Raw genomic sequence first — 23,580 nt, forward strand, 5'->3', positions numbered from 1 at the left:
TGGATCAAAGACCTTAATGTAAGACCTGAAATGCTACAACAAAACAGAGAAACATTGTAAGCTACAAGCATATGCAAGATGCCTTAAAAGGAAGTCAAATAGGCTCAAGAAATAATCATTAAGAACTGACAAATAGGACAACAAGAGGTAAAAAGGCTTCTAAACAGCAAATGTTACAATCAAAACAGTGAAAAGGCGGCCTACAAAACAGATTTCTGCATTCTCTATATCTAACAGGAGATTAAAACCTACCACCCATAAACAAGTAAACACACACACACCCCAAATCTCCATTAACAAGCTAACAAACTGAACATATAGCTATCAAAAGAAGAAATGCAAATAAGATCCATGAAAAAATGTTCAACAACATTATCCTTTAGGAAAATGCAATTGAAACTATACTGGGTGTATGTGGTGACACACAACTGTAAAGTCTGCACTCAAGCCCTAAAGCAAAAGAACTATTGTGAATTTGAGGCCAGTTTGGGCTACACAGGGAGTACAAAGCCAGCCAGAGGTGTATGGCGAGATCTTGCCTAAAACCATCACACACACACAAAACCATCAATCAAAGAAGCAAGAATAGCTGGATAAACAAAAGTACATTAATATTCTATCTCACTCCAATCATAATGGCTATCATTTAAAAAAAACACGCTGGGAGGCAGAGAGATGGCTTGGTGATGAACAGCACTTGCTGCCCTTGCAGTTCTGGCTTCAGTCGCCAGCACCCACATGGTGGCTCACAGCCATCCATCCCAGTTCCTGGGGCACCTAATGCCCTCTTCTGACCTCTGCAGACACCAGACAGGCACATGGTACACAAGTATGTGCCTCAGTATGGAGGTATCTTCAAAACATAAAACTACCATACAATCCAGCTCTATCACCCAAAAGAGTCTATGTCACAAGCGAAAGAGATACTACTAGCACATCTGTGCTTATTGCTGCACTATTCACAAAAGCCAAGACACAGAACTGGCCTAGAAGTCCATCAACAGATGAATGGATAAAGTGCACAATAGAATTTTATCCAACTGTGAAGAAAGATGAAATTACGTCATCTGCAGAAAAAAGAAAGGAGAGAAACTAGAGGTCATTTTGATTAAATAAGTCATACTCAGAAAAACAAATATTGCATGTCTTCTTTCAGAGTTAAAGAAATTAGATTTAAGTACACACACACACACACACACACAGAGAGAGAGAGAGAGAGAGAGAGAGAGAGAGAGAGAGAGAGAGAGAGCATGAAAGTTAAAGGGGATTATGAGGTATGAAGAAAAGAGTCTAAAGCAGTGGTTCTCAATCTTACTAATGCTGCAGCCTTTTAACACGTTCCTCATGTTGTGGTGACCCCAACCATACAATTATGTTTGTTGCTACTTCATTTTGTTTGGTAGGTTGGTTGGTAGGTAGGTTTTCCAGATAGGGTCTCTTTATACAGCCTTAGCTGTCCTGGAACTTGCTCTGAAGACCAGGATGGCCTTGAACTTACAGAGATTCACCTGCCTCTGCTTCCCAAGTGCTGGGATTAAAGATGTGCACCACCACCACCCGGCTCCTTGCTACTTCATAAATGTACTTTTTAAATTTTTTGCTATTATTATGAACATTACTGTAAATGTGTGTTTTCTGATGGTCTTAGGTGACTGACCCCTGTGAAAGGGTTGCTCGATCCCCAAAGGGATCATGATCTACAGGATGAGAACTGCTAGTCCAAATGAAAGGAACTTGAAAAAACAGTAAGAAGAAAGACAAAAATACCAGGCTTTCATATACAGAATCTAGATTTAAGTGTATATGTACACACACACACATAATATATACTATACTGTGTTGACTAACTTTATGTTAACTTGTCACAAGACTGAGTCAACCTCAGTTGAGAATATATTTCCATAAAATAGGGTGGTAGGCAAGCAGGGTAGTGGCGAAGAGAAACTCAAGACAAATGCTCAGTCCCGTCATTTCTATGGTCTCCTACCTTTAGCCTGGCCTCTACAGAGGCCTTCTTCCGAGCTTCCCTTCTGCGATACTGCTCCACTTTGTCCAGTTGGTCTGGGCGCTGAAGCATCCCAGCAACCCTTTGGACTGCTGTTGCAACAGCCTCCAGGTCTGTCTCCTTCATTGTCAAAAAGCAGGCAGAATCTTTGCACATGTCATACCACAGGTACACTATATACACAAAGGAGAGGGTATGTCAAAATGAAGTGACGACTCCACATGCAAAGGTCATGTGCTCACCATGCAACTAATGGAGAATTTCTATGGCATTTAAATTAGCAAACTAGAAATGAAAGCTGAACTTGGGTCATAAACTCCTTAACAAAACTGCAAATCCTTAGAATTCAATTGCTAAGAAGATTTTACCTTAACAGAGAGAAGCAGGGATATCTCACAGGCGTAAGACAGTCACACAGAGAGTATTTATACAGGGACTTAAGACTATGTCAAAGGCAGCTCTAACACAATTCTTAGCCCTATAAAAGATCAGCTTTTCATTTCTGGAGCTCACCCTAGTGCTGCCCAAGTCCATGGGGTAGTTAGTCACTGGAAGGCAACAACTATTACCTACACTTCAGCAGCAGCCCAGTGGGCAAACACGAGTCTTATACTCCCTTACCATTGCTCTGGGTGGCCAAGATACCACTTCTTACTTTTGAACACTTCTAAAAACAAAGATAAGACAGCAAAAGGTAATTTATTGTCCTTACTTGAGTAGCTTGTTTCCCCTAAGCACAAATGTACCCGGTCAATCACCCTTTAGTCTAATATCTAATACTATCCAAGTCATGGACCTACAATGGCTATTTGCTGACTATCCAGCAAATGAGGGAATTAATAACACTGTTTCCTTTAATTTCAGCTACTCAACAGCCACAGATGTGATAAAGACCTACCTTCTGGAATCTTTCACTCTATTCCCAAGTAGTCTCAGAAAACCACTAAAATCCATTGTACATTTCCAGTTATGTAGCTTCTCCCTGTGTATTTCTCTCTTTGCATTTTCATTCAAGTGGAACAGCATTGCAAACACCATCTTCATCTTCTGACTATAAAATTACTCGTACCCAGACAGGAAATCTGAGCAGGCCACAGAAAGAGGATTCCACAACCACTTCTAACAGGACTGATTCACTGCGGGCTTTTTTTTTTTTCTTTTGCTTTAGTTTGACATGTTATCTTCAGCATTCCCAAAACATTAAAACTTGTATAATTCTATTTACAGGACTAGGTATTAAACATAATACCAAACCATCCCTCTGGCATGGAGTCCCCCACTCCAGCTGACAGGTGAAAGGCACTCCTGTGGCAGTGTTACAAGCCAGATGCAAAAGGAAAGCTGACCCAAAACCAAAAAAGCTTTGCAAGAAAGAGTCCACTCATAAACCTGAACACAGAGAATCAAAAACTAAAAAAACTGTACTGGATCGCCACCAAATCTGCTTCCAATGGCAGCTTGAGGACTGTCAGATTTCCGGCCTCTGGGGCAAAAGGGAACTCTGAGGGTAGAAGCAGCCCCGACCAAGGAGATGGGAGGGACGCACACCGAGGACAAACCCAAACCCGCCCAGGGACCCGCACTAGAGGGTGTCGCATCCCGCCAGAAACGTCGGCCGATGCTGTCCCTCGCCAAGGACAAACCCACTAAGGGGTACACTGTGCCACAGTCGAGGGCCCAGCGCCCCGCCCACCGCACAGGCACCCAAGGCTGTCAGAGCAGAGCTTCCTCACCGTCCGCAACGCCGCTGCCACCTCCCGGAGCCGGACCGGAAGTGTGCAACGCGGTCACTTCCGTTTCCGGCGTCTGGGCGGAAGGATGGGCTCTGGGTAACCTTGAAGGCGCTGTACGGGCGATCTTTCTGTAGACTCTTAGGAAACTTGTGCTTCTGGTGACACAGACTCAGGATCAGGGATTACAGATTCAGGCCTGGCTCCGCCGTCTGACGTTTGGCGCTCTCCCGACCCTCTTATTTTAAGTAGCACCTATTGTACCCACCCTTTCTCTCCGGATTAACCACTTAGGTTTGCCCTTGCTCAGTTCCTCCCCTTAGCTACCTTAGTCTCTCCACACCTCTCCATATCTTTACTGTGTCTTGTATTCAAGATTCCACTACTTATATTTCGTATATTTGTTTCTTCTTGCTGTCCTCGCCCTCATCCCCCAGAGGTTTCTGACAGCAAGTAGATTTCAAGTATTCAGGACAGTGCCACAGAGAGTGGGCTGCCTGCTGATAGCTGCTCGCGTAGCACGTAGAAGCGGCGAAGAAAACAAAACCACGAGCAAAACAGCAGCTGGTGGAATTACTCCAGCTGAAGGAAGCAGTGAAGCATCGAGTCGCCCCGGTACCTAGAACAGCCAGAAACTTTGTTCTACCTCTGCAGATACAGAGATTTCCCCACACTGTTACGAACTTTTAGTAAATTTTGGCGGGGTTTAGGTTCTTCCACTCACCCATCAGGTATGACAACCCTACCCTGACAGGTTTGGTTGTGTTTTTTTTTTTTCACCTTTTCTGCATACATTTGTTGAGTTGTGTGCCTATCCATAACATCACTACAAAGTCTGGCTCTCCCAAGCCAATGGATGATGGGGTAAATCTTCAGTAAATGAAAGAACAGTATAGGTAACCTGTCATAACCACAATGCAAATTATATGATGAAGTCAGTCTTTTAAAGATGCAGACCCTCCCTTAGTGTAGGGGTTGCAACTGGGAAAGTGCCCTGACCCCTTAGTTTATGACAAAACAGGAGAAATTTCAGCTTCATGAATGTTTAACTGCAAAGTGGGGAGGCACAGCTACCAAGACAAAGCTGCGGTTTTCCTTAGTTACCTTATATCCAACCCTAATCTCCTGCTGCCCACTATATAGTGGAGTGTTTAGTCATGGTGCTCCCTAACGAATTCAGTTAACTAGCCTAGTTAGATGTGAACTGCTTCAGTAGATGACTCAGCTTGTTTCCTTTCAATTAAATAAATAAAATAAGAATCTCAGCTTTTGTTTTTGGTAAGCCACAGAGTGACAAAGCTCAGGATACTTTTGAGTGTACAAGTAAGTTCATAGGTAGGCCTAGGAATGACCAGAGCCAAAGTAGGGAAAGAAAAAAAAAAATGAAGCAGTGACTAAAGGTTCTGCAGCCCTGAAGCAGGGAGAGTAGCCCCAAAGCCATTTTTACACCTGCCCACACAAAGGAGAAGGCATGGGTTCCAAGTAGGTGAAGAGCATATGGAGAATCCTAGAAACCCAGATGATCACCTTAGAGCTTCCTTGGTGAACAGGTGGGTCCAGAAACACAACAGAACCAATCTATCCTGGGGATGGCTAGAAGGCTACATGGCTATGCTAGGCCCTGAAGTAGAGAAGGCTGCCAAAGACACTGCACTTGGGACAGATTCCTCCTCTTCAGTGTGAAGAGTAGTGCTAAGGCCTAGCCTTTGGCAAAGAAAATCCAGAAGGGCTCTTTGGGCCCCCTCAATCTTAATAGAAGTGAGTCTTAATGTGGCCAAAACTTGTTCATGTTCTCAGAGGCCAGACTTCTTGATGAGCTACACAGTAGATGTTATTAAATATGCACCAAAGAGATAGAATTGTAGCCTCCAAACAAGTAGAACAGAGACAAGGAAGAGAGCATAGAGGATTTCAGACCGAAGAGAATGTGGGAAAAGGGAGACTTGATGCATAATTAAGAACAGAGTGGGAAGTACAAATATGTTCAGATGAGTGCAGGTAAGTGGATTAAGCAAGGTGAAACTGTTAAAAGAGAAAATTTAAAACATAAGGAAACAAAGGGGTTAGTAGTGGAGGAAGTTTTCTCATAATAGCCAATTAAAGCCTGAAAAAATTTGTGGATGGTGACATTAACATCAACTTCCCAGGTTTTGTCAAAAGCCACAGAGACTGTTGTGAAAATACAAAGTACATGAGCCATAAAGAAAAAAAGGTTAAAATGTATCTATTGCAGAATAAAAATATCATTGGGTGAAAAGATCCCTCTGCTCTGCCTTGCTCTGGGATGTCCTAGGGCACAGGAGGCTCCTGACCCCACCCCACCCCCGTGAGAGCAGAGGAGGACCCAATACCAACCCTTAACTCCAACCTTTCTACTTTCACATTTATTATCCCCTTCTGCAATCCTAGAACGTGAATCCAAAACACCCTCTGAAGGAAAAGGCACACAATCTCACACTAAATACATAGAAATATGAGATTTATTTTACACAAGTTTTGCAAATGTAGTACAAACCACCACATGAGAAATGCATCTGGATTCTCTGTTAAAACAGAGCACCAAGAAAACAGCACAGACAGCTGCACTGTAGTGTATGCCTAAAGTTCTTGAGGACTTTCCCCCAGTCGAATCTGCAAATATAAGGGCACTTTGTATTTATTCCTCCCCAGCCCATCTCTCACTACATTTAATTTTTGATATTTTTTTTAGCCATATAGGCAAAAGCTAGCTATCACAAAAAACCATGAACTTGTAGTTAGTGTATATGGTGAAATGCTAAAATAGGAACAACCTCTCTTCGCTTCCTGTGCAAGCTGACTGGAGATTTGTGATGAATGAGCAAAAGTGCAAGTTGGGGAGATTTGATCTTCATTAGACAGCATTGGCACCAGGTATCCAAGCTTGCCATAGGGTGTGGTACCCCCAAAACACAAAATCTGCTAAAATGACATCCAAGTGCAGAACTCAAGTGTCCACAAAGCCTGACCTGCAGGGAAGCCCAGGGCCCTGGAGAGCTGCCCACGCTCCACATTTGGTAAGTCATCCCAGCAGGGGTGCAGATGAGGTACATCTGAAAGGTTCAGAGTACCTGGGCAGAGAACATAGGGACTTCCCTGGGGACACAGCTCTTCTTTGATTACGTAGCAAGGGGATGGTAAATATGTAGTAATGTATTTTGTTTTATTTTGTTTGAGACAAGGTCTGATGTAGGCTTGAACTGCTCATCTTCTGTTTCAATCACTCAAGTGCTGGGATTCATGCCACTTGGTCTAATACTGTCTCTGAATTCCATCTTCATGGTCCCTTTCCCTAGGTTTTTTTTTCACTGTCTCCAGAAAACTTGGTAAATATTGTATACATTGAAACATAACAGTCTACTGTGTCCCCTGCTCCTTGTGTAGGAAGTGTGTAGCATGATGAGTATGACTTAGAATGGGAACATAACTAAGGACTTTCAGAGAGAAATACTAGATTGGAAGACACTTGAGTGGTATGAGCATGTCCTGCCCTTAGGAGCTAGGCATGTGTTTAGAACAGGAAGTGTTGTGGAAGACTCAAATTTTACCTGCTGTTATTCATTAATACCCACAAGGTATGCTATGCTTGGCAGAAATGCATAAGCAATGTATAAACTGGTGTAGTTTGAGGAAAGGAGGGAGACAGGAGGCTAGGCACAGGGGTAAGAACTGGGACACCATCCTGGCTTCAGACATTAGGTAATAGGAAAGCTGGAGTGGCCATATAAGCATGCCTTACATCTATGACAGCACAACTTCCATCTTGCCCTTTGAAAATCTTCTGTGGGCTAAGGACAGAGAGAGCACAAGGTCCAGGGCTCTCACAGTGAGTATTCTCAGTTCTAGGAGATCTTCAGTTGTATCCTGGTCCCATGGTGAGTCTTCTTGAGAGCCAAGCAGCTCAAACCTGGGCAGAAGACCTAGTCCTGCCCACCCAACTTGATTCTGATAAGGTGATAGGCATCGCCAGACAGCTTCTTTCACTTGGCCAATGGTTGAGCAGTGATACCCTGGAGCCATAGGTGAAGGAAAGAAAATCTATGCTGAAGAGACTACCTAGCAGAATTAGCCACAAGGCCTTTCCAGCCATTCTTGCCATTCCTAAGACCTCAGGGGAAGTAGCATCAGAGATGGATGTTCATCCCTGAGAAAGACTGAACCAAACAGACAGGCAGAGCGCAGCAGGCTTTTACCTGTTTAGTGGATCCTGTGCTAATGGAGCAGGATTTCTAGTTTAAGCCCTTCCTTGGAACATTCTCAACTGCACCCCCAGCCATAGTCATTTTGCCAGCAGTTCCTGGTGACTCTTCCTTTCTGTTTTATACACGATATCCACATTTCCTACAATTAGATTGCATTGTCTTTACAATTCAAAACAAATAGTGGCTGCCTTTTTGTCCCTAAGTCTCCCTGGGCTAGAACGGTTGCTCTTACCGGAAGCCCTGTAAGACAACAGCCAGGGCAATGCCTCTTCATCAGTATGGCCTCATCCTTTTCTGTGTGTTGTGCTTCCCTGGTTCCTGGCCTCTACCATATGATGTACTCAGAGACACCGGCACATAAACCATACTCAGCGACCCACCAAAAATACCATGGTGTTTCCATGACTATCATTATGCAAAGTACAGCCTCGGGTCTTGATTAAGAGCCTCTGAATTCCTGCTACATACAGGCAGGAGGTGTAACAAGCTTGGACACGAGGAACACATCATTTTGACAATCAGTTGAGCCCTGGCCAGCATAGAATACTGTTAGCTACTTCCTTAAACATTTAATTTCTCAAAGTGAAATGCTGTCCACTTGAACAGATTGAGGTTTATGCATGAGAATCCTCTGATGTTCTATGTGATTCAGAATGCTCTACTGCTAGGCTACACACAGGGAATCTCAGCCTCACCCACTGAGTTCTGTAAAGAGGGTCACTATAAGAATCTCTGATCATGTTCCATTATCCAAGGACTGAATTTCCAGCAGAGGAGCAACTCTAGGGTAGGAAAATTCCATCAGAGCCTTTGGATGGGATCACAGTTTTAGAGGCACTCTTAGGGAACATCCTGGGCACAGTCACCTGACCAGGAGCAGCCCATGATGGTGAGTCCAGAGGCTCACGCTTAACAATAGGAGCTCTGCAGTCTTGGTCCAATGAGGGGTGCTGGCTCTCACTGTGGCTACACATGAAGAAGTGATGAGGAGGCTCTGGATCCAGGCAGGTGCAATGTGCAGAGTAAAGAGGAGCATGCTCCCTACAGGATCCAACAGTATCTCTGCTGTAGGGATTAGTTCCCAGCATACCATGACCAAGGTGTGGGGTACAGGCCTGCTGCCTATAGTCGGGCTCTGTTTTCAGGTGCATCCTGGCAGGGAAACCAACCAGATGTCCTCTGGCCATGTCGCTGGTTCCCAGCCACAAACAGCTAGTTGTGCTAGCTTCAACTATATCCTGGGACCCAGATTCATTCTCCATCTTGATTGGCACATCCAGTGACAATACTGGGTTGCATGGAGTGCCTATGGTCACTGGCAGGCTGGGTAATTTTGCATCCTCTGTAGAAAATCCCCGAGCTGTGAAGCGCTGCATTCCAGTCAGAGGGATCCTAGATCCCAGACTGCCCTGGGAGATATGGCAGGTGGAAGGATCCACCTGGCCCTGGTGGATATCCGACAAGGGTCTGTTCATCTGACTGCAGTAGGCACCAGTGGGATGGTCTAGTGAATCTCTAAAAGAAGCCATGTTGCTGGCACTAAGCATGCCCTGGCTTCCAGGGTAGGGCACACAGGAACCATGGGGCACCAGACACGTGGATGGCTCATTCTTACTGGGCTGCCGAGTCAGCTTGGTAGTGCTCTCCTGACTTCGCTGTTCTGTGCTCCAGTTCAGGTGCCTCAAGTGTACTGGTGTCTCCAAACCATAACTGTACTTGTGCATCTCCCTCTGCCCCCAGGCACCAGGGGATCTCCTTAGTATGTGCTTCTGGTCCTCCTCTTCTCTGTCCCTTCAGAGAAAAGATAGCCATTGGACATAGCACAGAAGCAATACTCTCACTCTTTACAGGCCACAGCTTCTCTATGAGTGGATGGCAACTTAGTATGATACCAATTAAATCCCAAAGGCAGCTTCAAATCTTCCCAGACCACATTGGCCTTTTCAACCACCTGTTGTTAGTCCAAGGGACCAGTGAAAAGCCTTCCTCACTCTATCTTGCCTTCCTTGACAGCTAGGTTCCCAGGCAGCATGCTACTCTCCTTGCTCCAGGAAGGCATCTCTGGGAATGGGTGAGTGCCTTCCATTAACCATATGATCATGACTAATATGATATTGTAGGGACTATTAAACTAAAAGAACAATCCTATGGTTGACCACAGGACACTTTGGGGGCTAACAGGACTAGTACCTGTGTGATGAAAGATGAGAAACGAGGAGGGTGCTACCTAATAGCCACTCTGGTAAAGAAACCTATGGTCAGAATGAGAGGGTGGGCAAGTGGCAGGTGGAAGAAGGGCTATGACCTGAAAGGATTTCTGAAACAAACATACTCCTCCCTGATTGCTTGCTGTCCAGGCTGAGAGGATGTGTACAGACAAACCAGTATCAGGGATACAGCAAATATTTCTTCTCCATGCCTATTCCACCCCTTTCATTCTGATATCCACAGTGATTTAACCACTTACACTTATTTAACACAGTGTGTTACCACTTACCCTGAAGTCCCCTTGGGGTCCAGCAGGTCAGGACCACCCCTGAGGCACAGACATGAAGATCTGGCTAGAGCCCGGGCCCAGTGGCTCCTATCTGTTTGTCCCCTGAACAGTGAAATGCCATTTTCTCCATTGCTCTTTCCTGTTAGGGTTTAGAGAGGGGAAAGATGTCACAATGAGGGCTAATGAGCAGGTTTGTTCTCAGCAATGACCAGGACCAGAGTGACAGCAGCAGGCAATTATCTCAGTAGTACTCCCTGCTGGTCGTGGCATCTCTAGGTACTACACAGAGTTCTGTGGGCATGGGGAGCTCTCCCAGGGACAGAAGCATCTCGCAACAGAGAAAAGCCAAGAAGATGAAGTTTTAGAAGTACCTGCTAAGTAATTGAGTTTGGGATGCAATTCTGATTCACATAGACTTGTAACAGCTTTTGCCCTGTGAAGACCAGATAACAACATTAATGTAGGTTAACAATAAGACAATGGAAGGAGTCAGCAAGACACCAGGCCCCATTGCCCAGACCTCTTGACTCACACTCACACCAATGAGTCTGCCAGAAGAAAACTGAACAAGTGAACTGCTTTTTATTCCTAGTTTGCTCTCAAAGGTTAGACAACAGAAGATCACTTGCTCAAAAGAAAATAGAAATTAACTCTTACACCTTTTAATCCTTATTTTGCAGAGTTTTTTTTTTCTTATAGAACTTTTAAGGTCTAATGCAAAGCTAATTAATTACTTTCAGGAAGTTTATGGCACATAGGTGGCTTTTAGAGAATCCACCTTCCTCCCCTCCAGAAGACCAGAATAAAAATAAAATTGGCTCTTGTGATTCCAGGAAGTTGTGTTTTATACAATCATCCTAACAAGGATTTAGTGATCACAAAGCCACTACCCCCAGGGTAAATATGGGGGTGTGGGGTGTGACGAGAGAGCAGGCACTTGGAAGTTGCTTCTATTAAAAACTAAGCTCCTCATTTGGGCTCCTCACAAAGTATCTAAAAGCAGGATGAAAGTCCGGTGTCTCTACTTTCCCTTTGCATCCGTGTTTTCTACTTTAGATGATCTGTTTGTCTATGTACATAGGCACACTAATCATTCATGGATCCAGAAACTAGGGATCCCTATCTTATTGTCTTAAGGTTATTATTGCTGTGATAAAACACCATGACCAAAAGCAACTTTGGGGGGGGAGGGTTATTTCACTCACAGTTCCAAATAACAGTTCATCGTCGGAAGCAGTGAGGGTAGGAACTCAAGCAGGGTAGGAACTTGAAGGTAGGAGCTGATTCAGAGGCCTGGGAGAGTTCTGCTTACTTGCTAACTCACCATGGCTTGATGAGTTACAGAAATGAAGGACCATCAGCCCCAAGACGGCATCATCCACGATCCCCCTCCCTCCATAAATCATTAATTAAGAAAAGGCTCCACAGTTGGGCCTTATGGAAGCATTTTCTCAGTTGAGGTTCCTTCCTTTTCAGATAACTCTGACTTGTGGCTGATGTAAAAGTAGTACACTATTGCATTCCTCTTAAAGACTTAAGGCACAAAAAATAAGAATAATGGAGGAGGCTTGTCAGCTCTTTACTGCAGTCTGTTTCATATCCTTTTTTTTTAATGGCTTTTTAAAGACAGGGGTTTTTTGGTGTAGCCTTGGCTGTCCTGGACTCCCTCTGTAGACCAGGGTAGCCTTAAACTCATAGAAATCTGCCTGCCTCTGCCTAACAAGTATGCAAGTGCCACCACCAGCGCCTTGCTCTGTTTCATGTTCTTGAAGGTGACTAGAGGCCTCTGGTCATTTCTCCAAACCTGCAGACACCTTAGATTCTAGCAACAGGAAGTCTTCATAAGGCAGACTGTCCATGATGGTAGAGTCAAAGCTTGAAGAAATATTAACTATATCCTGAGATCCAGTTTATCTTCTCAATTAATAAGGATTTCTTCAGACCACTTTACAGAACCAGAAAACTGACTCAATAGTTAACCAGATTACCATGCCTCGACTAGAACTGCTTAATTAAGCATACCTCTAACCCCTACTCCAATTCTGCCTCTATTTAATCCAAAAGCTTCTGTATATGCTCCAAATATGGGTGGGACCTTTTCATACCTTCCTGTCTCCTATATACTAGATCAATGTCTTCCTTCTCCATATTTATCATTATTGGCCTCTTTAATGGACATAGTTGGATGAGTAGCCAAGTCTGGCCTGCTTAGGGATACAGGAGTCATAAATTTCATCATTAAATTCTACTTAGCATAATTTTGAGTCATCTTGATAGGCCCATTTCGCTTTTTGAAGGAGAAATTTAAGTGTCTTGTCCAATGATGTCCCTCTACTGGGTGCCAGTCCTGGGCTTCAAACTCTATCTGCTGGACTTAGCCCAGAGTCCTCTGTGCAGTATGGTGTATCTCTTTGTACCTGGGATTTGTGAGGAGCTGTGAGACTGAGAGAGAGGGAAGCCTGGTCGGCTGAGTCGCTACTGGGAATGTGCATGCACTCTTTGAGAATCATATTTCTCACTGTATATCTATGGGCAATGACAAAACTGTAGCAAGTACTGACTTGGAGATTTGAAATAAATTTTAGCAGGCAGGTAAAAGAACATAGCAGGCTGAAGAAATAAATAGGAACATCCAACACAAAATCCAAGTTAAGAAAGCTGAGAGACAGCAGCTGCTCCTGCAATAACGATACAACTGCTCCCAGAGTCAGCTCTCAGGGTCTGGCACCATCATCTCTGCCTGTGCAGAGAATGAATTGTGGAGCTGCTGCTTTCAGAAATCCTATAAATCCATCTAGGTATCTCCTTGGAAGGGGAGTGGTCTGTGTACTCAATCTTGTGCCCATCATGACTCCAAGACAGAGTGAAATGATACCAGAAATTGCATTTTCCACCTTGTGATTAAAGGTTACACTAGAAGTCTCTCAGTCCATCTCTGAGCACAGCATTAGTGCTCCCAGACTTTACAGCTAGAAAGGCTGTAACCATCTGTGACTACCATTTCCTCATCAGCCTTGTCCCTTCCCACAGTACAGCCTCTATGCAGGCAGTTAAATGCCTTGTAAGGCTGTTTCAGAAGGCAGTGCCCATTCTACAGGCTCCCCTATTCTGAACTGAGGGTGTCATGCCCCACATCCTGGGACAGTGCCAGTAACGAGCCTCCTGATCCATGGGCTAGTCTGTATTTTCCCTGTGTCATTGGCTGAAAGGAAAGAGATCCTGTTAGCTCTACACCAGAGCCTTTCTTTTATCCTTTGTGGCCTCTCTGCTGTAGCCAAGGCTGAGTGACCAATCTGTTGCTTAGTCCTAGACCATGGCCTTGGCCCCCGCCCCAGCACTCTTCCAGCAGCCAAGGCCAGAGAAGACCTCACAATGCCTTTAAGAGAAGATCACTATGGCTCGGATAAGAAATAGGGTCAGGGTTACAGCTGAAACTCATGGCTCAATTTTAAATAGATGGATAGCCCATCTCAGCTTCCACTGTTTATCCCAAGCCTTGCTGTCTTAACTAACACAACTCAGACTGAGACCTTAGTATGCTCTGGCGAGGGAAGGTAGGCACCTTGGTTGTTTTAGTCACTAATGGACAAACAAGTGACTGGAAATTAGTTGGGTTGCTTTGTTTTGTTTTGTTTTGTTTGGGGGGGGTTGTTTGTTTGTTTGTTTTTTACTACTACTACTACTACTACTACTACTACTACTACTACTACTACTACTACTAGTACTACAGTGGAACAGGAGAAAGCATTGCCTACAAACTGTGTTGGAAATTGTTGTGCAGCAGTTTCTTCCTAGGTTAAAACCTTCCATCTCAGAAGAAAACGCCTTAAGACATAGGATGTAAGAGGAATATTTAACGACAGGATTTTTTTTAGGCGAGGAAAACAACAAAATGTTCTAAGGGAAGGTAAAACATTCCATCTTGCAGTGAAGATTATCATAACAGGAAGTAGATAACCCAAAATACCTTCAGGAAGATCCTGAAACTGAATGGATTCAGAAAGCACCTCCAAAGAATATACAAGCAGTAGAAACTGCTGAGCCTCTCACAAGCCAAGCTGCCTAGAAGACCCTCAGATGAGATGAGCTGCTTAGAAAAGAATCAGACCTACTGAGCCACCAGGAAAGGCCACCCTCCAACCTATTGTGCTGCCTGAAAGCTGTGCAGATGTGCAGAATGCTTCAGATTTCCAGCTTTCATGAATTGTCTCTCATGCTGGGATGGGCTTCAGTGATGCAGCTGTCTCTGGGTCATTTCTGCTCCCGTGAGTAACCCTCACTTATATTTCTGTAAGTAACCATAATAAAACTCTTTGGTCTACCAAGTGGGACTTCATGCTCTCCATAGTTTGGTCTGTCATCAGTGCACTATCTTGGATGAGTAGACATTTGCTCATGTCTCTCCAGGAACAGTGTCATACAATAGAAATCAAATTCAGAACTGAGGCACAGTTGTCTCCCAACTCTCTCTGACCTCATACTCCCAGATCACTATATCAGGTAGAAAATAACTTTATATCACTCCCAGAAATGGCCCAGAAAACTAGGTGTTTTCTATTTCTGAAAACTGAGAAACTGTCACAAAGATGGTGAGTCAAGGCCCTAGAAAGTTGACACAGTCCCAATAATTACGTTAGATGTGCCCTCTAGACAGATAACTGTATTGTACCTAACACCAACAAACTGAGGAGGAGGCAGGCTCTATAGAGGTGACATGCTATTTTGGCCTCTCTCTGGGTGGCTAAGCCTGGAAGGTAAGGGCAGCTTTAGCGCAATGGAAGTGTGTGGTGCTACAGTTTGCACCAATTTTGAAAAGATATCTTTCCCTAATAGTTGTCAGGTACATTGTGAAATGGTTTTAAAAATATCAAACTTCAGGCTAAGAGATGGCTAAGTGGTTGAATACTGACAGCTCTTCCAGAGGTCCTGAGTTCAATTCCCAGCAACCACATGGCAGCTCACAACCATCTGTAATGGGATATGATGCCCTCTTCTGGTGTGTCTGAAAACAGCTACAGTGTACTCATATACATAAAATAAGTAAATAATTCTTTAAGAAATATCAAACTTCATATTTATTATTTACCAGGGAAACATACATAGAAATTATAACATGTGGGGCATTTTGCTGTCATAATTCAATGTCATGATGTGACAGTTTATACTCACCTTGAGTCCATCGTAACCACAATGTCTGCCCTGTGCTTTGCCTTCAAGAATGTGCTTTTCATTTTCATCTCAGTTACAGAAGGCAAGACTGGTGCCACAATGCAGAACAATGAGAGTCGAGGAGGCAGGGCTGTTCCTGATGGTGTCTTCTTCTTCTGTCCAAACAGGAATTTTAGTTTTCCTTGGAACTGCATGGTCTGGTGTTTTAAAGAGACAGAAAGATGACATGCTGTTTACAGAGCTGACTCTGGAGGACCAGCTCTGCCCTAGGGATACAGTTCCTTTATTGGCAGTCTCATGACCAGTTATAAATAGCATAATCTCATTATGCACATATTAGCATGCCCACCATCCACGTGTCATGAGCACATATCTACCTAAGTGGCCACTGACCTATACCCAGCCATCAGCCATCTTTTGCAGGAGTTCTCTGGAACTTAGTCCTGAGAGCTGATCAAGCTTTAACTTTTTATTTCCAAATTAGCACTGCTCACTTTTATAAAAAGATAAGGACAGCTTGATTTTTATTAATCTAGAATATACAGTGTGTATTTCAATGCCGGCATAGAGCTTAGGCAAGTATCCTAAGTTAGTAACATAGGGAGGGATTGTCTATCCTGTGTGTGGAGTGATCCTCAAAAAGTCAGCTTGGGGGTAGCTCACAGAGCCATGGATAGGAGCTGGGTTAAGCTGGTACAAATGAGAAAAACATCCACAAAGTGTGTATACTGAGGTTCCAGGCATACCTCATACAGATTTCTCTGACCTTTCTCAAGTGTGCAGTAAGCCTGACAGGAAGTTGTCATTCCAGGCTTTGATGGATGGTCCGTGGGGACCTGCGGATCCCAGGGTTTTACTTCTGGGGCTCCATAGTTCAGGTGAGGGCAATAGCCCCTTCACCCTGGAACCAGTTCAGTTGGAGGAGACGGGACCTCCCCATGACCCTTAGTCTGCGCTTCCGAGATGGAAACCCCTAGGGAACTTTTGCCAGGTTATTAAGAGACAGGACACATATGCCAGGCTTGTTCTAGGTGAGCCAAAAGGACCATATGCAGTGGTCACAGGATCTTATGATCTTATGATCCTGGGTCCACAAATCAGTCTAGGAAGCTGAGCCCAAGTGTCCTGAACACTAGGAGGTGAGATCAGTCAGAAGACTCAGAGATGAGTACTTGCCAAGACAAGGCAGAATGTCCAGGGGCTCTCAGACAGCTGTGACCATTGGGGAGAGAGAGTGCAGGGACCAGGAGCCAAGGTTCTGACAGGGCAAATGCAGTGTGGCCTGGCAAGGTAGGCAGGTTCTAGAGTCCTTGCTCTGCTAAGTCCCTGGAAGATAACCTCTTCTTCTCTTCATATGGAGTTGGAAGAGGAAATGGTCAAATGTAAAAAGTAGAAACCCAGGGCTAGAAAGATGGCTCAGTGTTAAGAGCACGTGTTGCTCTTGTAGAGGACCTGGGTTCAATTCCCAGTATCCACATTGGTTCAAAACAATCTGTAACTCCAGTTCCAGGGGATTTGATGCCCTATTCTGATCTCCATAAGCATAAAGCATGAACATGGTACATACATACATGCAGGAAAACACTCTCATATGGAATAATAAAACATATAAGTCTAATAATAAAAAATAAGGAAAAATTATTACATTCTAAAAAAAAAAAAAGTGCTCTTGGGATAAAGGGCTGAAACCAAAACCTTGGATAAAGGTCTGTGGACTCAGCTATGCCATAGTACACATGTGGAAATGAGAAAATAACTCCCAAGAGTTGGCTTTCCCATTGCACTACGTAAATCCTAAAGATCAAACTCTGGTGGTCAGGTTTGACAGCAAGCTATTTACCCACTGACCAAGCTCATCAGCCTCATTATTTGTTTGTTTGTTTGTTTGTTTGTTTGTTTATTGACAGGCAGGGTCTTATGCACCCAGGCTGGCCTTGGATAATTGAACTTCTGACCCTCCTACTTCTACCTTCCAAGTGCTGGATTTTAAGACGTGTGAGCCACCATATACAGTTCTGTGGTACTGGGGATTAAAACCAGGGCTTAGGACATGCTGGGGAAATACTTTACAAATTTACTACATCTCCAGTCCTAGAAAAGGCTTTTAAAATGAGTTTTAAAAAAATGTACAACTAAGCTTAAGTTGAAAATTGTTGTCAATTTTTAAATATTTCAACTGTTTTTTTTTTCACAACCCTCTAGTTCTTCTCTCATTTCCTCCCCATCTACTCACAAGTGCTATTAAGGTCTAGCTCTGCCAACTTACTAGATGGTAGCCTCTACACAGTGTTCACTCTGTCCAACCTTTCATTCACCACAGTAGAAAGTATCCCACATGTCCCTGGCATCCACCCACTCACCAGAAAGCCAGAGGTGCTGTCCAGCAGGCAGCGAACACGACAAATGAAGCAGCGTGTCAAGAAGGCCGAGTACTCTGAGGGCAAGCCCTTGCCTCCTTCTTGGGCCCTGAGCAGCTTCCCCAGGACAGTATTGTCTGACAAGATAATGCAAATAATGCCAATTAATTGTGATAACTGGGCTAGGAAACAGCATATGGGAGCTATCAAGATAGTGGATACACAAATAGGAGACTATGTAACTAGCTGCCACAAAGCATGTAGCAAACATACCATTCCTTCTAGAATGCACATCTCTCGTGAGTCTCCAAGCCTTTGTCATTCGCCATGTCCCCAAGAGACAGTGCTTTGGCGGATTTTGTTTTCACTGGCGCTGACTGGCATTGATTTTTACCACTGCTGCATGCGTGACTAAGGGTCAGTTGTTTAGTGTTGTTTGAGCTGTATAAACGATATGACATGTAGCCACCTGCGATCTAAGGTGAATTATGCTGTTAGATGTTGAAGTTAGGTGGAAATTTTTCTTTGATTTATTTAAATTTTAGGAAATCATCTGAATGAACTCCTGGATGAAGTCCAGGACCCACGGGCCCACTGTTAAATACTACTTACAGGAAAAATCTATGCCCACCTCATCAATTGGGTGTCAGTTGGGTATACTGTATTTGTTGGGAAGTGATCTACAGGATTATAGTGCATAAAGGATAACTATGTGGAACATTTTGTTTTTGTTTTTTCAGTTAACTATAAATTGGCCCAAAGCTGTTGCTGCCTGGAAGATAAGAGGATTGAGAGAGTTTTGTTTTGCTTTGCTTTGCTTTGCTTTGAGTGTCAAGTTTGTAGGCTCTTAGTGTTGAAAATATCAAATATAGCAGAGCCTGGGGTCTGGACCTTGAGTATCCTCCAAAGCCCCATGGACCCCAGCCTATGGTGGTGGAACCTATTAGAGGCAGTGAGGAGTATTAGGTCTCTATCCTTGAGAGATATTATGGGATTGTGTTACAATTTAAAGTGATGTGTTTGGATGTTGTCATGACAGTGGGTAGAATAGCAATTATTAATCATGATGGTCAACTTGATAGGCTCTATAAAAGCCCAGGAAATAAACATCTGGGAAGGTTTGTGAGGGGGTTTCTTGGTTGGGTTAATTGTGGTGGGAAGATCCACTTGAAATGTGGTAGCACAATTCCATGACCTAGGCTGAATAAAAAGGGACACCAGCATCCATGTCTGTTTCCTAACCATGCATACAATGTGATCAGCTGTATCATGTTCCTGCTGTCATGCCTTCTCTGTATGGTGGGCTCTATCTTCCAACACTGTACAGAAATAAATCTCTCCCTCTCTTCCTTCCTTCCTTCCTTCCTTCCTTCCTTCCTTCCTTCCTTCCTTTCTTCCTCCCTTCCTTAAGCTGTTTTTATCAAGTATTTTGATGCAGCATCATCTACAGTAACTAATATGGACCTGATTCTCTTTTTTTCCTCTCTGAGTTGATGACAGATAAGAATTTTACCTCACCAGACACTCCTACTGTAATGTGCTGCCCTTCGCTAAATGCCTAAAAGAAGAGGATTCACAATCAATGAACTGAATCCTCCCAAAAGAACCTTTTTTTTCCCTCCTGAGCTGAGTATTTCGATTATCTGTCATAGTGGAGAGCAGAGCAGAGTGGAGCAAACACGGTGACTTAAAGGCTCTCAGTAGCCATACGGACCCTGGGATGGACCAATTGCTGGCTGGGGGAGTATAGAGAGGCTGGGGGAGTGTGGAGAGGCTGGAGGCATGTGGAGAAGTGTGACCAAAGAACCCTGGAGAAAATTCTGTGTAGATGTAGAGGAAAATGTGGATGCCAATGAAGTTGTCTCACCTGTGTCAGCATGTGGGGACTGCCCAAACACCACCTGAGGAGGGTCCATGGCCCAGTGTAGCTGTCTGCAGAAGTCCTGCCGGTCATCCACATGGATGTAGTCATAAATGTTTTGATGCATGACATCTGTCTGAAATACAGAAGGCAGATGCCTTAGCCTCATCCTGAATTTACAAGTTCTGGTGACTGTGAACCACAGGATCCCCACATCAACCATTTAAAAGCAAGTCACATGTGTAAAGAGAGCTTTGAGAAAAAGACAGACCTTTACTCTCGAGGTTTCAACAGCTCTCCTGGAAGGATGAGCCTCCATGGTCATGTCACCCCTGGGCATGTTCATTTTGTGGCTCCCAGGATCTGACCTTCATGGTGGTATCATTATGTCCTCAGAGCCATGGGTGCTCAGACAGAGGTTTTTCTTTCCTAAATCAGCTGTGTTACTTCATGTCAATTGTGTCATATACTTCAACCTACCCAGGTCCATGATGCATTCAGGACACACTTGATCATGGACCTCACTCTGGTCCTCTTTCCTCTAACCTCTTTAAGGAAAATCAGATGAAAGGAAGCCAAATATTTCAGGCACTGGAGCCCTCTTGTAGCTATCTGGTGGACAGAGCAGAATCTTTGGCCTGCAAAGGCTGACATGAAGGTTTTGACAATGCTAGGGATAGATAACCCATGAACTTGGCGAGATCTCCTGTCATCCTTACTATTCTCAAAAGGAAGAATCTGGAAAGTTCTTTGCACTGGGAACCCAGCCTACTAAAGTCATCAGGTTGGCAGCATCTCTATAGGACTGGGTTCTCACAATCGGGCTATTTCTGGGTTTCATCCATTTTAGAAAGGATGAATTTAGATGAATGATTATAATAACCAGAATAGTCTTTTCCCAGATAGGGAAATGTCCCTTAGTAATCAAACAAAAATGTTATATTTTAACAATGTAACTAGCAATTTCACCCAGAGTTCATGAAATCCTTCACGTTTTCCCCAAATCCTTATCATTGTTGGTGACTTTGTGGATAAGCTCTGTGGCACACAAGATATTCAATAAGATTCTCCCTAGGAGGTGGCAGGATATGGCTATAAATGTGCACTGATTCAGTGGCACACACCATCAATCTAGAGGGAACATTTTACAAAGAAATGTTCAGATAGAGTCCAGAGAAAAGAAAAAGACAGAGAGTAAGCCAGAATGGCTGCTGTCTGATTAGTGATGTCCAGGGTCAGGGCTCTGGAGGCAACTCTGGGCCTGAGGCATAGGAATCTATTTGTGACAGAGGTGAACACACTAGCTTATTTGCTTGCCTTTTTGAGAGGGAGAGAGGGGGGGGAGGGGAGGGGGAGGGAGAGGGAGAGGGAGAGAGAGAGAGAGAGAGAGAGAGAGAGAGAGAGAGAGAGAGAGAGAGAGAGAGATAGATTCTCAACAAGCAGCCCAGGCTTATCTCTAACCCATGATCCTTTTACCTCCAGCCCTCCGCCCTCCACAGTGCTAAGATTACAGGTTTAACCATCACAACCCTGCAACCTGAATTGAAAACACTGCAGGTTTAATCCCTGCAACCTGAATTGAAACACTGACACTGAAGCATAGCAGAAGTTGATTTGAATTGAGAAAAATCTCTGTTTGAGGAAGCATGATGCTGGAGCCTCTTTAGTTGCCCCTAAATTATGAGTCAGGCTACACAAACAGGTTGAATCAGATACCAAAGGAATACTGGATTCTTTGGAATCTATCTTTTGGCCCATTTTGTGTGGCAGCATCATCTTTATCTGGTGGCATTTTAAAATGTAGCCTCTTTCCTCCTATCTTTGCCCTGTCATCTCTAGAGATATCTGTCACCACCCCCCCCCCCCCGCCATATTTACTTTGGGTATGGTACACAGCAGGAGATATGATGGCTTTTTCTGGCTTGGTTGAGTGCAGGAGTGGATGTTTTCATAGGTCCTAGACACTGGTCTTTGAGCAGTACTGTTTGTGGGTTTGCCTGATTGCACTTTCCCACTTGGTCTTCTATGCCTAGTCTTTAAGAAACCTGTTTCATGCCATGTGGTAATCCCCTCCTCACCTAAGAATGTTACTATATTTACACTTGGGTTTCAATGGAGATTCTAAACTAGAGTGCCAATGTTCACCAGAAGTGTCTCTGCTTCCACTATAATCACAATAACTGTGTAGTTTATATGGAGAAAGGTAACATCTTCATGATTGTAATGAGTTTTCCTTCTGGGTAAGGCTTATATCACCACGTATTTAAACCAGTATTAATTTCATCATCATCATCATCATCATCATCATCATCATCTCTGTGACTGCTCTGTAAGTCACTGAGTACTTTCATCCTTAGAATGTGGTGGGTTTTGCAGGCAGTACTTTTTCTTTTTAAAAAAATTTTAAAATTAATTTATTTACTTATTTAACACTCCATGTTTTATTCCCCCCTCCCCAGCCACCCTCTTACTGCTTCACATCCCATACCTCCTCTCCACCCCCTGCTTCCATGTAGGTGTCCCCACCCCCACCCCACCTGACCTCTAAACTCCCTGGGGCCTCCAGTCTCTTTGAGGGTTAAGTGCATCATCTCTGAATGAACACAGACCCGGCAGTCCTCTGCTGTATGTGTGTTGGGGGCCTCATATCAGCTGATGAATGCTGCCTGTTTGGTGGTCCAGTGTTTGAGAGATCTTGGGGGTCCAGATTAATTGAGACTGCTGGTCCTCCTACAGGGTCACCCTCCTCCTCAGCTTCTTTCAGTCTTTCCCTAATTCAACAACAGGGATCAGCTGCTTCTGTCCATTGGTTGGGTGCAACTATCTGTATGTACTCACTAATAAGTGGATATTGGCCAAGAAAACCAAAACCAAAAACAAACAAACAAACAAACAAAAATCAGAATACCCAAGATACACAGAACTCAGAAAGGTCAACAAGCTGAAGCCCAAGTGAGAGCACCTCAGTCCCACTTGGGAGAGAGAAGAAAGCAATCACAAGTGGGGAGGGAGGGAAGGACCTGGGAGGGAAAGTAGACAGAGTGGGGGAAGAGGGAGGGAGGGGAACCTGATCTGGTATTGAGTAAAGGAAAAGAACTGAAGCCCTGAGGGCCAGAGAAAGAATGGAAAGGGGGTAGGAGGTGGGGGAAGGGGACACCCCAGAATGCACCAGAGTCCTTGGAGGTGAAAGACTCAGAACTCAAAGGGAAGGACCTTAGATGATATGTTGGACAGTAGGGAGAGGGAAGTTATAGATCCCACCTCCAGCAGGAAGAGAGGACATCAAATGAGGGAGGGGGTTGCCATCCCACAATCACAACTCTGACCCATAATTGTTCCTGTCTGAAAGAACTGCAGGGATAAAAATGGAGAGGAACCTGAGGAAAAGAAGGTCCAATGACAGGCCCAAAGAGGGATCCAGGGTCACAAGACCTGACACTATCACTGAGGCTATAGAACACTAACAAAAAGGGACCTAGTATTACTGAACTCTGGAAGACCCAACAAGCAGCTGAAAGAGTCAGAGGCAGGTAGTTGTACACAACCAATGGACAGAAGCAGCTTTCTTTGAAAAAAATTTATTTATTTTATGTATATAAGTGCACAGTTGCTCTTTTCAGACATGCCAGAAGAGGATTTCATTACAGATGGTTGTGAGCCACCGTGTGGTTGCTGGGATTTGAACTCAGGACCTTTGGAAGAGCAGTCAGTGCACTTAACTGCTGAGCCATCTCTCCAGCC

The 23,580-nt window shown here is 44.2% G+C and overlaps 2 protein-coding genes across 9 annotated transcripts in view; both read right to left on the reverse strand.

The window, feature by feature from the left end:
• Positions 1-5,113, reverse strand: part of Exoc3 (exocyst complex component 3) — a 40,231-nt gene extending 35,118 nt beyond the window's left edge. Inside the window, exons 1-2 of one of the 4 annotated variants that reach the window (XM_006517192.2) lie at positions 3,739-5,113; positions 1,988-2,178 (exon numbers count right to left, since the gene is read on the reverse strand). In XM_006517192.2, coding sequence (XP_006517255.1) covers positions 1,988-2,161 — 174 coding nt within the window. In that variant the 5' untranslated portion in view covers positions 2,162-2,178; positions 3,739-5,113. Of the gene's footprint in view, positions 1-1,987; positions 2,179-2,903 lie in introns of all 4 variants that reach the window. The other 3 variants (XM_006517191.3, NM_177333.4, XM_017315474.2) reach the window with 3 other exon arrangements.
• A 1,085-nt stretch (positions 5,114-6,198) lies between these two features.
• Ahrr (aryl-hydrocarbon receptor repressor) overlaps positions 6,199-23,580 on the reverse strand; it is an 81,214-nt gene continuing 63,832 nt past the window's right edge. For 3 of the 5 annotated variants that reach the window (XM_006517050.3, XM_006517049.4, XM_006517048.2), the window contains exons 4-9: positions 19,846-19,975; positions 17,982-18,115; positions 15,622-15,818; positions 10,824-10,885; positions 10,453-10,591; positions 8,738-9,746 (exon numbers count right to left, since the gene is read on the reverse strand). In XM_006517050.3, coding sequence (XP_006517113.1) covers positions 8,738-9,746; positions 10,453-10,591; positions 10,824-10,885; positions 15,622-15,818; positions 17,982-18,115; positions 19,846-19,975 — 1,671 coding nt within the window. Of the gene's footprint in view, positions 9,747-10,452; positions 10,592-10,823; positions 10,886-15,621; positions 15,819-17,981; positions 18,116-19,845; positions 19,976-23,580 lie in introns of all 5 variants that reach the window. The other 2 variants (NM_001317351.1, NM_009644.3) reach the window with 1 other exon arrangement.

Source organism: Mus musculus, chromosome 13 (assembly GCF_000001635.26).
Source record: "Mus musculus strain C57BL/6J chromosome 13, GRCm38.p6 C57BL/6J".
Lineage (NCBI taxonomy): Eukaryota > Metazoa > Chordata > Mammalia > Rodentia > Muridae > Mus > Mus musculus.